The sequence below is a fragment of the Pipistrellus kuhlii genome, unplaced genomic scaffold, assembly GCF_014108245.1.
Source record: "Pipistrellus kuhlii isolate mPipKuh1 unplaced genomic scaffold, mPipKuh1.p scaffold_m20_p_7, whole genome shotgun sequence".
Lineage (NCBI taxonomy): Eukaryota > Metazoa > Chordata > Mammalia > Chiroptera > Vespertilionidae > Pipistrellus > Pipistrellus kuhlii.
In genome coordinates this window covers 38,706,797-38,721,934 of record NW_023425573.1, presented here as the reverse complement: position 1 = coordinate 38,721,934, position 15,138 = coordinate 38,706,797, and the positions used below count along the sequence as shown (strand labels likewise).

Genomic DNA, 15,138 nt, shown 5'->3' with positions numbered 1-15,138 from the left:
ATCTTCCTCATCCTATTATCTGCACTTTTTTAAAAATATATATTTTATTGATTTTTTACAGAAAGGAAGAGAGAGGGATAGAGAGAGTCAGAAACATCAATGAGAGAGAATCATCGATCAGCTGCCTCTTGCACACCCCCTACTGGGGATGTGCCCGAAACCAAGGTACATGCCCTCGACCGGAATCGAACCTGGAACCTTTTGGTCCGTAGGCCGATGCTCTATCCACTGAGCCAAACCGGTTTCGGCTATTATCTGCACTTTTTAAATTGAAAACATCCTTTTTTTAAAAAAATAAAATAAAAAAGGCATATATATTTTATTCATTTAAAATATTCAATTTGATTTTTATTTTATTTTATTTTTTATTTTAGTTTTAAAAAATATATTTTATTGATTTTTCACAGAGTGGAAGAGAGACGGATAGAGAGTTAGAAACATCGATGAAAGAGAATCATCGATCAGCTGCCTCTTGCACACCCCCTACTGGGGATGTGCCCGCAACCAAGGTACATGCCCTTGCCCCGAATCGAACCCGGGACCTTTCAGTCCGCAGGCCGACGCTCTATCCACTGAGCCAAACCGGTCCTGGCCAATTTGATTTTTAAATATCTAGATATGTTCTCAATAAAAATCTACTTGGAATCATATGGAATATTTTTTAAATTAATAAAATATACATTCATTAAAAAAGAAAAATTAGGCAGCGCTCTGAAATTCAGTCTGGTGATACTTTCCTGAAGCTCTCTGTTAGTACCTGGTTGATTTTATTGCAGGACAGAGTTAGTCCCCGATTTGTTAATGAAACGGCTTCACTTGGGAGCACAGCACCATGCCCAGGCTGTGTGGTTCTCCTTCCAGCTGGGGATGCGTCCCGGAGCCTCGGAGGAGAGAAGACTCTTACAAGGACCCATGTGAACACTCACATGTCCTGGTGTAACTTGTAAACTACATTATCTGTGACCTGAGTTTCATTTCGTTAGTGGAAGAGGGGCATGAGATAACCTTTGGCTTCTGGCCTCTAAAAAAATAGTTCTTCAAAATGATGTTTCTCTAATCTATAAGTGAGCTCTTTTACAGATAGTATTGGGATTCTAAAAAATGGAAGCACTGTTTCATAAACTTAAATGTCAGTAAGGACATAGCTTACCTTGTTTCTAAATATAAAGACAGTAAGGAAAAGGGGGCTCTTCTTGCAGTTTTATAGCTATTTTTCTCTTCCATGTATCCCCACTGGCTGCTAAGATCTTCACCCTATTAGTTATTTCTGAAAAGAAAACCATGTCTTTTTTCCTTAGTCCAGAGGTAGGCCCTATCTGAACAGAAAGCTTAGATATTCCCAGCTAGGGCACTTGCTTTCCTCGGGATTACTAAGTGTGCTTCTGTTTATCTCTCCCTCTTCTGCAGTGTGGATTCTTCAAACGCTCTAGGTACGATGAAAGCATTCCCCGATACCAAGCTGTCAAGATCCCGAAAGAAGAGCGAGAGATCAAAGATGAAAAGTACAACGATCACCCGGAGAAAAAGCAGTGGATCACAAGTTGGAATGAAAACGAAAGCTACTCCTAGGGGCCGGAGGAGTGTCCCCATCCCCAACTGCTGTTTCAGTCCCCGATGCAGAAATTCAAACGGTTTAGAAGCCTGGCACCTGACTATTGAGTTCAGACAGACTGCACCATAGTACGAACCGACAGTTTCAACTGCTGTGTGGGCATTGTTACGTAGCCTACGGCTCCTGCTTTGCAGAGCCCAGATGTCAGACTGTTGGCATGAATTTTTCGTTAACTGCCTTAATTTAACTCTCTGGGTTGCCTTTATTTTTGGTGTGGCCGACTCACAAGTGCCGGGGAAGGCCCCGCCCAGATGCGCTCATCTGACATCCTCCCGCTAGTGTCACTGGAAGAAGGCACACGTGGTCACCATGTCAGCAGAGTGACGGTCGGAGCTGCCTCCGCAAGCATTCTTCCCAGTAGGACTGGAGGACCTGCAAGTTGACGGTCCCCCATCACAAGACAGTGCCGTGGGGGTAGCTGCGTGTCCATCTAAAGTGCTATCTTAAATTAAATGTGCAATAGAAGGTGATGTCGCCATCCTGCCATCTTTTTCCATTTCCGAGGCGTGTGAATCCCTGTTCACACCAAAGGCGTCCAGGTTTCCTTCTCCCTTTTCACTAAAAACACACAGGTGCAACCGACTTGAATGCTAGTTATCCTTATTTGTATATGGTATTTATTTTTTTTCCTTTTTTACAAACCATTTTGTTATTGACTAACAGGCCAAAGATTCTCCAGTTTGTCCTTCAGGGTGGAGTAAGCAATCAGAATTAGAACATATGGGTCATTGGTTTGATCTAAAGTATTTACTGCAAAAAGAAAATAGTGCTTTATAAATGTACCAGAGATTGTTATAATTTACGGATAAGTTATTTAAAACATCTTCCTTCGTGACAACCCTTATCTTCACCCCCTCCTTCCAAACCCAAAAGGTTTGTTTAAGAAATGGGATTAACAGTTAGAAGTTTAATTCTGAACAGACAATGGATATTTTTGAGTTTGGAGCTCTGTGTGACAATTTTGAATTTTATGCTATAACTTTCAGGAACTCTTGGAAATATGGGGTTTGTTTCTTGACCTTTCACTGCTGTATAGATAGGACTTGAAAGAAATGGTGAGTGCCTATGGTGGATCCAATCCGATCCAGTGGAAGACTACTGAATACTCGATACCAAAAGTCAGATTAGAACATCATGGCTTTTATGTCTTAAATATTGTTGGAATCACATCATGTGAGTCAGTGTTCTGTGTTTTTGTTTTTTTTTTTCTGTGTTTCCTTTCCTATCTATATTCCCCAAATTCCTTTAAGACTACTCTAACAAGAACTTTATCTTGTTGTTTAATTGTAAAAGTGGAGGAGGAGAGAAAGATATTATTCTATACATTCAATAGAGATTGAATGGATATGAAAGCCAGATTTTAAAAAAATGACTGTGCTTCAAAATGTTAAGTTATATGGAGAGCAACAGCAAACCTGGTGCTAATTTCTTTGGATGTAGTGTAAGCTGTGTCTCGTTCTTTTAAAACAAAATACAGCTATGTACCATTGTTGCTTTGGAGTTTTAATTTCCTTTTCTTTTTGGAAATCTTATACCCTTAAGATACTAAGAACATTACTCTAATTGTACTTTAGAAATTTCATTCACAAATACTGTTTTCCAAATGATATTTTGTTTACAAAAATTTCTTGAGAACAGGTCATAACAGTGTTTAAAATCTCAGTTTCTTGCTTAGATAACTTGGAACCCAATGCACTGGCTTCACAGGTTGCTCAGAAGCTGACGTTTTGGACGCGTTTATAGGCCCTTGTTATAAAGACGAATGTCCTTGGAAAGGGGTGGGGAGCTGGGTGCAAGGGTGACTCAGTAACAAAGAAACAAGAATGTAGTTAGTGGTCTTTACGATTATAGTTGCGAAAACTGTCATCTCAAGTCAAGACACTGGTCTATTCGCATTTGATACATTTTTATACTAACCAGCATTGTAAAGTTATTTCATGATTAGAAAATACCTGTGGATATTTGTATAAAAGTGTGAAATAAATTTTTTTATGAAAGTGTTCATTGCTTAGTAACATAGCATTGTATATGTGAACAAACTGTAAGTATAAGTACCCTGAATTGTTTTTCTTTATTTCATTTAAGCCAAACTGAAGTTTCTGATGTTTTTATTTATTCTGAGTGTCTCATATAATCTCAGATCAGCAAAAGATAATCGTGTGTCCCCCGCCTTGGCTTCACTGTTCAGTGGATACTCAAAAGAAAATGATGTTAAAGATGGCTTATTCAAGACATCTGCACGTTGGGAGATGTCTGTTTGCATTGACTCATCTGCTTCAAAGGTTATGCCTGTAAAGGAAAGGGTATTATTTAGCAATGATGCCATAGCATGAAAAATCAGCGTTTTTATGGCTAAGTTGCTCTCTTACAACACATTTTGGATGTGAGAGCAGTCCAGCTGTGACATGTATCATTAAATTGACCACCAAGGACTTATAATAGCAGAATTGAATGGTCAGAAAAAAAGAAAAAACAAAACAAAAAACTTACCAAAGGAATTTATTTAGATTGAAGTGGTTTTATGAAACTTCTCTATCTGGGATATCACAATTTAATAAATGAAAATAAAGCATATAGCCCTGGGCGGTGGCTGGTGTGGCCCAGTTGTTTGGGCATCATCCTGTGCACTGCAAGGTTGCCAGTTTGATTCTCACTCAGGGCACATGCCCAAGTGGTGGGTCTGATCCATGCATGGGCTGCAGGCTCGGTCCCTGATAGGGGGTGTGCGTGGAATGCTCTCACATCCATGTTTCTCTCCCTCTCCCTTCCTCTCTCTAAAATCAATTACATTTTTTAAAGGAGCCTGAAAACAATGCTGATTTATACAATTTAAAAATCACTAAAAAAAAATTAATAAATAAAGCATGTTATAGTGCCCAGACGATACAGCATGCCCTACCTATCCTGAACACATTTCCAATCTAAAATGTGTTATCTGTCCAGGATATTAGGTAATAGTTTCCCATTAGACTTAGTATTATATGTTAAATTTTAGCCTTCTTAATTCTTTGAAGATCAAACAGGTGTTACCACCCAAAGAAATGTGTGATTTGTGCTTTTTAATGAAGGGCCAGAAGCTGTGAACCTTTTTTTTAGCCACAGTCCCATGGATATATCCAAATTAAATCTCTGAAATTATGTGTAATCACCATAACCATTAAGGATGTCCATACTGTGGTCTGGCTATGGCTCTGGCATGAGTGACCTGGGATGGAGGTCATGGCAGTGCTGTATGTGGTTCCTGTGACTTCACCTCTTTCTTGCTATTGGATGGGAGCATACAGGAATGCCTAGTCATGGTAATGGTATTATTAGTATGGGGCTAACCAACACTGACACTTTGCTGGGTGCAGAGCACTTGTTATCATCTCATATACGAGTCATGCACAGTCATGGCTTACTAGTATGTTGTGTCCTTGTGGTTGAGAATATTCTAGAATGTAGGGTAGAGGTAGATGGGGAATGCTTTTAATTGTCCAGACTTGGGAAGTAAGCATAAGATGGAAAATTCTATCCTAAATGAAAACATCTTAATGAGAAACTGATCTCTGGTACACAACCCACAAAAAGACAACGTGGGAAGATACTAGAGTTGTTGGGTTGTTTTGTTTTAAGGGAGGAAAAGAAGGAAATGCTGTAGGTGGCCGGGTGCCACATGTACGTCCTCGGGGCTGAGAAAACTGAATGTGGAGGAGTTACTTGATCAGCTTGTAGCATAAAGTAAGTGATTAAAGGCCGTTCCTGGAATCAAAGAGAGGATCCAACTGAGGGGAAGGCAAGGCTCAGTGAGATGAAGAAAGTGAACTTGAGAATGATTTCAAAGGAGTGGCTATTGCAAAGAAGCCAGTAGGCATCTGTTCTCCTGGGAGTTACTGATTATGGTTAAAGGGCAAGTGAGTATTTCTTGTTCCTAAAAAGAAAACACAGGTTTTGCTGACTCAGAAAGGCATCCTATTCAGCTGTTAGGATATGTGGGAGTGGGTGGGAGTGGTGTGTACTAGTGGCTGGAGCCAGTCTGCAGAGGTGTTGCCAACAGACCCATCTAGGAGGAAAGTTATAAAGGGAATTCAAGGATACATCCTCTCATGAAGGATAAGTGAATTGTAAACAAATCTGAGTAAGAAAACTGGTCCAGCGCAGTGCAGGGGTGGGCAGGTGCCCACAAAGGGCAAGCTAACCAGGTAATGGTTGATTACACTGGAGTGAAGGAGTCAAATGCAATTTTCGCAGCAAAGTTTAAATGCCTCAGTCTTCTCTTAGCCCTTGCCCTGGAGCCATTCCTCAGCCAGCCTGCCTGTGCCAGGGTCACTGAAATGGGCAGAGACAGACCTGTTGGAAGTCGGATAAAACTTCTCACACACTGTTCTAAAACATACACAGAAAATCTGAATGCTGCTCTCATTTTCTCATGGCCCAGCAGATAAATATTAATATTTAACTTCTCAATAACCAGTAGACAGGAGTTTTCTGTGAAGATCCTGTCATTGTGAGATGGAGATAGACATGGATCAGACATTTTCCCTCCAATGTCCACCTGACTCCATACATAGTTCTCTGAACTGTACTTTACATCTTTGTGACTATTTTGTAACTGCCAGTTTATATTTCTTTATACTTCCATTTTTTTCATCCAACCCTCCTCTTATCTGGCAATCATCAGTTTGTTCTCTGTATGAGTTTGTTTTTGTTTTGTTTGTTCATTTTTTTTTACACTCCATATATAAGTGAAATCATATGGTATTTGTTTTTTTTCTATCTGACTTATTTCATTTAGCATAATACTCTCTAGGTTCATCCATGTTGTCACGAATGTTAAGATTTCTTTCTTTTTATGGTCAAGTAATATTCCATTGTGTGTATGTACTGAATCTTTATCCATTCATCTTTTGATTAGAGCTTTTAATCCATTTACATTTAAAGTAATTATTGATATGGTTTTTTTTATTGTATTTGTTGTTCTTCTCTGTTCCTTATTCTCCTGCTATCTTCTCTTGTATGTTGATGATTTTCTATACTGTTATGTTTGTATTTCTTTCTCTCTATTTCTTATATATCTCTTATAGATTTTGGTATATGGTTACCATGTGCTTCATATATACCAAGCTATGTTTTTTGCAGTCTATTTTAAGCTGATGGTTGCTTAAGTTTGAATACATCCTAAATCACTATTATTTTTTTTTAACTTACACCATCCACATTTATGTTTTTGTCATTTTTTTATTTCTTTGGTGTACAATGTGAGTGTCTTCTGATTATCAGAGAATAGTTAACTAGAGGTGGTCTCTTGATCCCTTTGGATTGCAGCTAACAAGTATTTTCCTTCACCTCAGTTTCTAGTGACCGCCTCAGAGCTCCCTGGGAGGGTCATTATTCTAGAAGTTAAAGCACACTTCAGTCTATTTTGTATAGTTGTAGTCCCCTGAGTTAAATCCCTTGATGCCAGTAATACCTAGAGTGGTTTCTATTTTGAGTATTGGAACCTAACCAATATAGCTACTTACTCAAAGAAAATGCTAAAGGGAATTAAAAGAGAAAACAGGTAGAGAGGAGATAGCTTATTCCAGCTAATGCTAGATCCAGAATATTTTTATTGCTTTTAAGATCAACTTAACTCTCTAAGATAAAGGTGAATCTTGTTCTTTCTTTTTTCTAAATCTCCAAGAGAGGGTGGAAACATGTAAATATATTACCTGACTCAAAAAGCAGCAGTCAGAAAATAAAAATAGAGGGAAATGCGGAAAGTCATCATTAAGTTTGAGAAAATATCATATTTCATAGGCTGAATGTGTTAATTAAATCCCAGTAATGACTTTGCAAAAATGAAATAAAAATCTGTTAAATTTGTAAATAGACAGCAATATAAGAAAATATATTATCAGTCTGCAGAACATGGAAATAGACAATGAATGTGTGTTGTTTTTACCTGCCCAGCCTCCCTTCTTTGGGTGAAAGGATCTGCTGTATACTTTGGGGAACCTTTCCTAACTCGATCCATGAGAGTGTTTGTGTGTATGTGTGTGTGTGTGTGTACCACGTCTCCTCACATGTTTCCAGGAATGTAAACATCACTCAAGCCTGGCCAATCAGAGTCAACCTGGTGCTTTTTTTTAGAATGATAAGGGAGAGAGGTCTCATTCCTAAGATATTGCCCACCTAGACTACTGAAGTTGGCGGCTACTCTGCTATCTCTGTCATTTGAGGAAAGGGCCTTGTGAAGGACAAGCAGAATCGAAATATGGGAGGAATATGGGGAGGAAGAGAGATGATGAGGAGGAGGAAAAGGAGGAAGGCAAGAGGCACTCTGATGCTTTGTATCCACACAGTACCTGAAGAGTTTTTCAGGGACATGAGACGAAATAGTCTCTTTTTATTTAAGGATGTTTGAAATGGGTTTTCTGTACTTGAGTCTGCAAGAGTCCTGCCTAATATAAAGTAAAATCTGTCAACACATCCCATCTCTGAAGGGATTGTCATATTTGGCTTTATAAATTTCCTTTGGTTAGATGGTTTACCTATGGGTTACCCCACCTTCCTCTTAGCTTCAGCTGTATGCTGTCTCCTGCTAAACAAATATTGCAAATTATGTAAGGATTTTTTAAATTTCCTGCCTAGATTTGGGTCCTTGTCTCATTTACTTTAACACACATGTTCTCTACACTAGTCTACACAGCCCCAGCATTCTCCTCTGTAAAAAACGATTTCACTGGTTAGTGCCTGTCCCAGAGGTGTTTAATAAGAGAAATAGCTCTAATCATTGGAGAGACTGAGGGAATTAGTAAAGATTACATAGTTAGGAAGTGGAGGAGCCTTGATTCCAGCTCAACTCTGCCCACATCAACTCCACACATTGCTTAAACACACTGATAAAGCCTCCTAATCAGATACATGCCTCTCCTCCCATCTAAGGCAACCCTTCCAGTCGCTCAAGGCCTTCCTCAGGCATTTAACCTCTCCCTCTCATTACATCCAGTTGCCTTCATGGACCCCTCACTTCCCACAGTTAGACTACTCACACTTTTCCATTGTAAAAATCCATAAATTCAGCTCTATAACGCTTCCCAATTACTATTTACAGTCATCATCCTCATCACTGCTCATGAAATCACTTATTCCAAAGCCACCAACAAATGTTTAATTAAGCCTAAAGCTTTCTTTTCCGGACTCACTTTACATCACTGCTGAAGAATAGCTAACAGTATCACATGCCCCCTCATTTTTGAAGCCCTCCTTCATTGGCTTCTATTACTGGTTATCCCATAAATGTTGTTGCTGTGGGGGCTGATCTCTGGCTTCTTACCTTCCACAGGTGATCTCAACTCCAATTGCCATTGGCATTAGAGACCGTGAGCTGTCTCCCAGTGTCCATTTCCTCTCTCCTTCTCTCTCTTCTTAAATTAACTCTTTGTTGTTGAACATTTTCTCTTTTTACCATGATAATACAAATGTTAGCTGGACAAACAAACCACTCAGTACAAAACCCCTCTTTCTATTTTTGTTTCATCTTGGCATAGCCAGGTGGCATTAGTTCCATGGAAATGATTGGAAATAAAGGGAAGTCAGATGTTACAGGCTGCAGTGCTGTGTTCCTTGTTATGCGATGCAAAACATCGAATAATACCATCATCTGTGATATCTTGGAAGGTGACTCTAATCCAGCTGAGGAGAAAGGTTAAGCAGACTCAGGTACTGATGTATGTTGACAGCTTCTTTTAGCACAGTCCCATGAGAGCGATGAGCTCAGGCAGGAGGTATCCATTTGGAGGCAAAGATGGAAGCAGAGCTTTGAAAAGGGCGATATTTTCTACTTGCTACTTAAAATCTTAATCAACCCAACAACCTAATGGGGATCTTATAGAGTTAAACAAAGCCATGGCCTAGCCCTGGCCGGTGTCTTCAGTGGTTAGAGCATCAGGCTGCCCACCTAGGACTATGAAAAACTTCATTTATAATACTTTGGAGCACCTTTTCTTGTGTTAGGCAGGATGTTGCCTGATTCTGGAATCACTTAACAAAGCTAATTAGATCTTCACATTTATTCAGTTGAATTTTGTTCTTTAACATGCTGAATTATGAATGAATGAAGTTTAAGAATTTGTTTTGTTTTGTTCTTTAGAAGACGGATGCTTGGTTTTTTGAGGATCATGGTGGGAAGGGTCACATTAACACCTTTTCTCTTAGGGCCTCTGAAGGTGCTAATCTGAGGGGCCTTTGCTGACCTCCTAGTAAAGTGGCTTTCATAACACACACACACACAAGCTATTGCTCTGTCATATTATCTTTATAGCCTAGCATTCTCTGACATAATCTATATATTTATTTATTACTTGCTTCTTCCCCATAGGAGAGCAGGGACCTGGGAATCTTGCTCACTGCCGTATCTCCAGACGCTATGTCCAGCACACAGCATTTCTAAAGGGACACTTAATGAATGAGTGAGCCCCAGAAGTGGCAGCTAGGAACTCAAGAACAAACAACATGGAAAAAATAAAGGAAAATTGATGATGAAATAAACATGTGCACCTCCCCACCCAACAAACTTAAAAAAAAATATATATATATATATATATATATATATATATATATATATATATATATATAAAATTGATTTTTTACAGAGAGAAAGAGAGAGGGATAGAGAGTTAGAAACATCCATGAGAGAGAAACATATCAGCTGCTTCTTGCACACCCCCTACTGGGGATGTGCCCGCAACCAAGGCACATGCCCTTGACTGGAATCGAACCTGGGACCTTTCAGTCCGCAGGCTGACGCTCTATCCACTGAGTCAAACCAGTTTTGGCATCATGCAACAAACTTTTAAAGAAGGGACTTGAACTCTGCTGCGGGACTGTATAATTCAGAATCAGCAGGCGGCTTCTGGATCCTCAGGGACCTGGCTCAAACCACTAATTCCTGTCTAAGCCTGAGTTCTTCCTGCCCAGTCTATGTACTGAGGGGTTTGCACCTTCAGCACTGACCTAGGCTCTTCTCCTGCAACTGCTGGTCCCCACCAGCTACCATTCTCCAAAAGAATGCAGAATTCATTCTTTTCACCAACTTGCACAAAGGCATAGAAGATCCAGTTTCAACAGTCTTTTCCTTCTTTTTGGTAAACTTTACTGAAGGTTTCAGGGAGGGAGTGTCTCATTGGGAAACAGCCCTGGCGATCTTCCGCCACCCCTTCCCCTTTGCTCTGAAAAGGGAGTTCCTCCCTGGCTTCCTGCAGAGCTGGGTCTCTCAGCCCCTGCAGCCTATCAAAGCGCAGTACAGTACTTACGCCAGATAAATACGGTTTTCCCTAAAACAAATCCTGGTGAGTAGGACGGCCTCACATGGCAGGGCTCCTTAAAGAAAGAAGCCAAATGTTTGCAGGGGGAAATGCTGCTTCAGTGGAATACAGTGCACTGTTTCTGTTTGTGTGTGGAATATGTATCCCCACGTTTTCACAGGCTTGTGGTGGCTCATCTCCTCTAGGCAATCCACCGTTCCTGAGGTTAGATTGACAGACATCTTCCCTGTCACCCAACTTTACTGGACATGCATCTGTCTCCTCTTGTTGGGTCTCCTCCCCCAGTTATCTGTGGAAATGAGCCCGCGGTTCCCGGGGAGTGTGAAAGTGCAGCTTTCTGGTAAAGCTGCCAAATGGCAATGCCTATAATGTCTGGCCTCCCACTTCCTATTATTAATAACTAGCTAATTATAATGTGTCAAAGGAACTCGTCACAGAGGTAGGCAGCAAGAATGGTGAAGCACCCACCCCCATAAACAACAGAGGGAAACAGGCTTGCTGGTCAGAGGGAGGGAGCTGTGGCCACACTGAAGAGGGGCACAAATCACGGCCTGGCAAGAAGGGAGCGGCGGAATAGAAATCATGACTTTCTTCTCCTCTTGTCCTCCAGTTATAGAACAGAAGGTTTGTTCACCTGGCGCTAGCAGAGCCAAACACTAAAAGCAGAATTGCAGTGGAGAAATACTGGCTATTTTATTATAAGTGGCGCCATCCAGGAGAACGGGAAGCTAATGCTCAAAAGCCCGGCTTCTCCCATGGTGTGTAGGTTAAAGAGTATATAGGGCAAAATCAAAGACACCATGGGTTACGGGGTTCGGGGTTGTGATGGGAGCTGACTGGTGGGAGGTGACGTGAGGTAATGAATTATTTCTTCAGGTCTGGAAGACGGCTCGGAGGTCTTTTCCAGCTGCCCTCTGGTTTCATGGGAAAATAGGCAGAGGGTCATTCCAAATAAGGCTCAGAAACTGAAACACAACTTACGTCAAGACTAGGTCTCAGAAGGGGTGGGGTTGGGGGAGAGATAGAAAAAGAGAAAGAGATGATTTCTAGAGCTATGATTTAAAACTAAACTTAATCAAAATTACAAGGACCCTTGGTTTCACTCTGAGCTCTATGCAGCCAGAAGGTAATGGTTTCAGGGTGACACAGCTAGCTTGTTTTCCATTCTTCAGTCAAAGCAGCCCAACAAGGATGATAAATTATCATTAAACGAGGAGGACCTGTCCCAAGTATCCTATATAATAAAAGCCTAATATGCAAATTGTTCCTTCAACTGGGAGTTGGGAAGGGAGGCTCCAGAGGCCCTGACTGGCAACCAGCAGCTGCCAGGGGCCCTATCCGTGCACCAATTCCTTGCACTGGGCCTCTAGTGCTACATATAAAGATTTTTATTGTCTTAACATATATTTTATAGCTACATAATGAAATATAAATGTAACATAGCCCTTTAGTAAAGATAATATAAAAGAGATACCCTCCCCCAAAAAGGAGATACCACCCTTGGATTACTTTCTCTATGTCTCTTATGGTGTTTTGTCCTAGTGCTCCCTGTAAGACACTTTTATAGAAGTCTTAACGGCCGCCATGTTAACAGATATCTGAAAGAAAAAAAAATAAAAAAAAAATCCAATGTTCTCTCTAGTTTCTGGGCCCTAAGGCTTTGATAAAAAATAAATAAATAAATAAATAGCCGAAACCAGTTTGGCTGAGCGGATAGAGCTTCTGTCTGCGGACTGAAAGGTCCCAGGTTTGATTCCGGTCAAGGGCATGTACATTGGTTGCGGGCACATCCCCAGTAGGGGGTGTGCAAGAGGCAGCTGGTCCATGTTTCTCATTGATGTTTCTAGCTCTCTATCCCTCTCTTTCTCTCTGTAAAAAATCAATAAAATATATTAAAAATAAATAAATAAATAAATAGATGCCATATTATATATGTCCTTATATACCCATTCTCTATATGTTGGGTTGGAGTTTGTGAATATACTCTGGAGAAAAAGAAATGCATGTTATAAAACAGTTGGACCGGCTTCTAGGAGAATAACCTTCATTCTCCTAGAATAAAATAAAATTCAAGGTTTCTGTTGGGCTTTTGTGCTTCCACACAAGTTAATGTTTAGCTGAGCACCTGGACATGTTCAGGTGGAAAGCAAACAGGGTTGCTCAGAGATGTAAACAGAGGTTGAGGGAGTTGAATAATACTGTGCATCGCGGTGTGAGAAGCATGTGGAGCTCAGGGAGTGGTCTGGAAGGAAGGAAAGGAGAAAAGAGGCAGGCAGCATGAAGGAAGGCTGGGACAGAGTTGTGGGAATGGCTGAGGGAAGAATTTAAGGATGTCTAATAGTCAGTTTCACGTTTTCTCCCAAACCTTTGGTAAAGTTGGCTTCAGGCCAAACATGTGAGCAGTTCTGACAAGGAAAACCTAACAAGGAAATAATTTTAAAAACATACAGCATCCTGGCTGGTGTGACTCAGTTGACTGAGCATCATCCCATGTACCAAGAGGTGGCCAGTGCGATTCCCAGTCAGGGCACATGACCATGTTACGGGCTCAACCCCCAGTAGGAGGCATAAACGAGGCAGCCAATCAATGTTTCTTTCTCTCTGCCTCCCTTCCTCTCTCTAAAAATCAACAAAAACATATTTAAAAAAACATACAGCAATAATGATAAAAAATAGACACCCTTTATTAAGTAGCTCTAAAATGCCCTGGGCATTGTGCTAACACACATAGCCATACCATCTAGGTCACAGTCACCCTGTGAGACAGGTAGTGTGCTTCCTTTTTATTTTTTATTTATTTTGTTAATCCTCATCCAAGAATATTTTTTCCCATTGATTTTTAGAGAGAGTGGAAAGGGGAGGCAAGATGGTAGAAGGAGAGAGAGAGAGAGAGAGAGAGAGAGAGAGAGAGAGAGAGAGAGAGTGGTTGACTCCTGCAGGCATCTCATCTGAGCCTAGGGATAGAACCTGTGACCCTTTGTTGAGCAGGCTGATGCTCTAACCATTGAGACCACTGGCCAGGGCTATTCTGCCTTTTTAGGTAAGGAGACTAAGGCTCAAAGTAACACATTCAAGGTCACACAGCCACTTCATGGCAGAGCCAGGACCTAAAATCAGAAGCCAAGTTCTTTTCATTGTACAATATTGCTTCCCCATAATCCTCTCTGCACTGTTCTTACAGAACTGTTGTCCAGAGGCTAATGGTCATTGACAAGAACCCCTTCTCTCTCTGAAGCTGCCCATTTCACAGTCCATTGATGGTAACCATTGAATGTTTTCCCATGTGAGTCAGATCTATCTTTCTAAGTTTCCACCCACAAGTTCTCCATCTGCTGTCTGAATCACTAAGACCAAACTAACTCATTCTTTCACAGAGAAGGCTCTCTAATATTGGAAGATATGGTATAAAATTCTACCAGGTTGGTCCCTGTCGTATATGTTTGTAAGAGCAGGCATATCCAGAAGGGATTCCTATCTGAATTGCATGTGGCTTTATTCCCAACTATGTAGATACAAAACATTACTTAGTAATTACTTAGCATGTTAGTAGCATTCAACAAATATTCATAGAATGCATGAAAGCTGGCCAGAGTGGGGAGTTACAGAATATGGTTAGTGAGGCAGCAAACATATAAATGAGATAATTCCTCCTCCCTCATCACTTTCTCTACCTACCTATCAAAGTCTTGTGTTCACACTGCCTCCTCTAAGGATTTTTTTTTTTTTTATCAAAGTCTTAACTACCATGTTAACAGAAATCTGAAAAAGAAAAAATGGTTAGAGGCACCAAGACCAACCATAGAGAAATGAATTGCCATTCTATGCCATAAATACATACTACTGCTATTCTAGGCCATACATATAACAGCTGCTTTGTCTTACTCCTCAAACCTTTGGAATGTCTGAACTGGGCAAAAGAACCTTCAACGTGGGCCAGAGTAGCTCTGTTCTCCAAACAACTGTTTGTAAAGCTAACAGGAAAACAGGCTTCCGACAAAAACTGCTAATCAAAGCCATTCTTTGTAATCAGTGAAGAGCCATGTGTACCTGAAATGACTTAGCTTTATTAGTACCAATACGAATTCCTTCTACTCATGTATTTCCCATTTTTCTTCTCATAAACTCTCTGCCTTCACTCCCCAATCAGAACTCGGTTTGGGTTTCTGCCTGAATCAATGCTTCCAGAATATTTATTTTTTTGTGTGATCTCCAACGCTTGTTGCCTCTCACTTTGAATTT

The 15,138-nt window shown here is 40.5% G+C and overlaps 1 protein-coding gene across 8 annotated transcripts in view; it reads left to right on the top strand.

The window, feature by feature from the left end:
* ITGA6 (integrin subunit alpha 6) overlaps positions 1 to 3,614 on the top strand; it is a 66,269-nt gene extending 62,655 nt beyond the window's left edge. For 5 of the 8 annotated variants that reach the window (XM_036421373.2, XM_036421372.2, XM_036421376.2 and 2 more), the window contains one exon: positions 1,408 to 3,614. In XM_036421373.2, coding sequence (XP_036277266.1) covers positions 1,408 to 1,569 — 162 coding nt within the window. In that variant the 3' untranslated portion in view covers positions 1,570 to 3,614. The remainder of the gene's footprint in view (positions 1 to 1,407) is intronic. The other 3 variants (XM_045575745.1, XM_045575744.1, XM_036421377.2) reach the window with 1 other exon arrangement.
* The last annotated feature ends 11,524 nt before the right edge of the window (positions 3,615 to 15,138 follow it).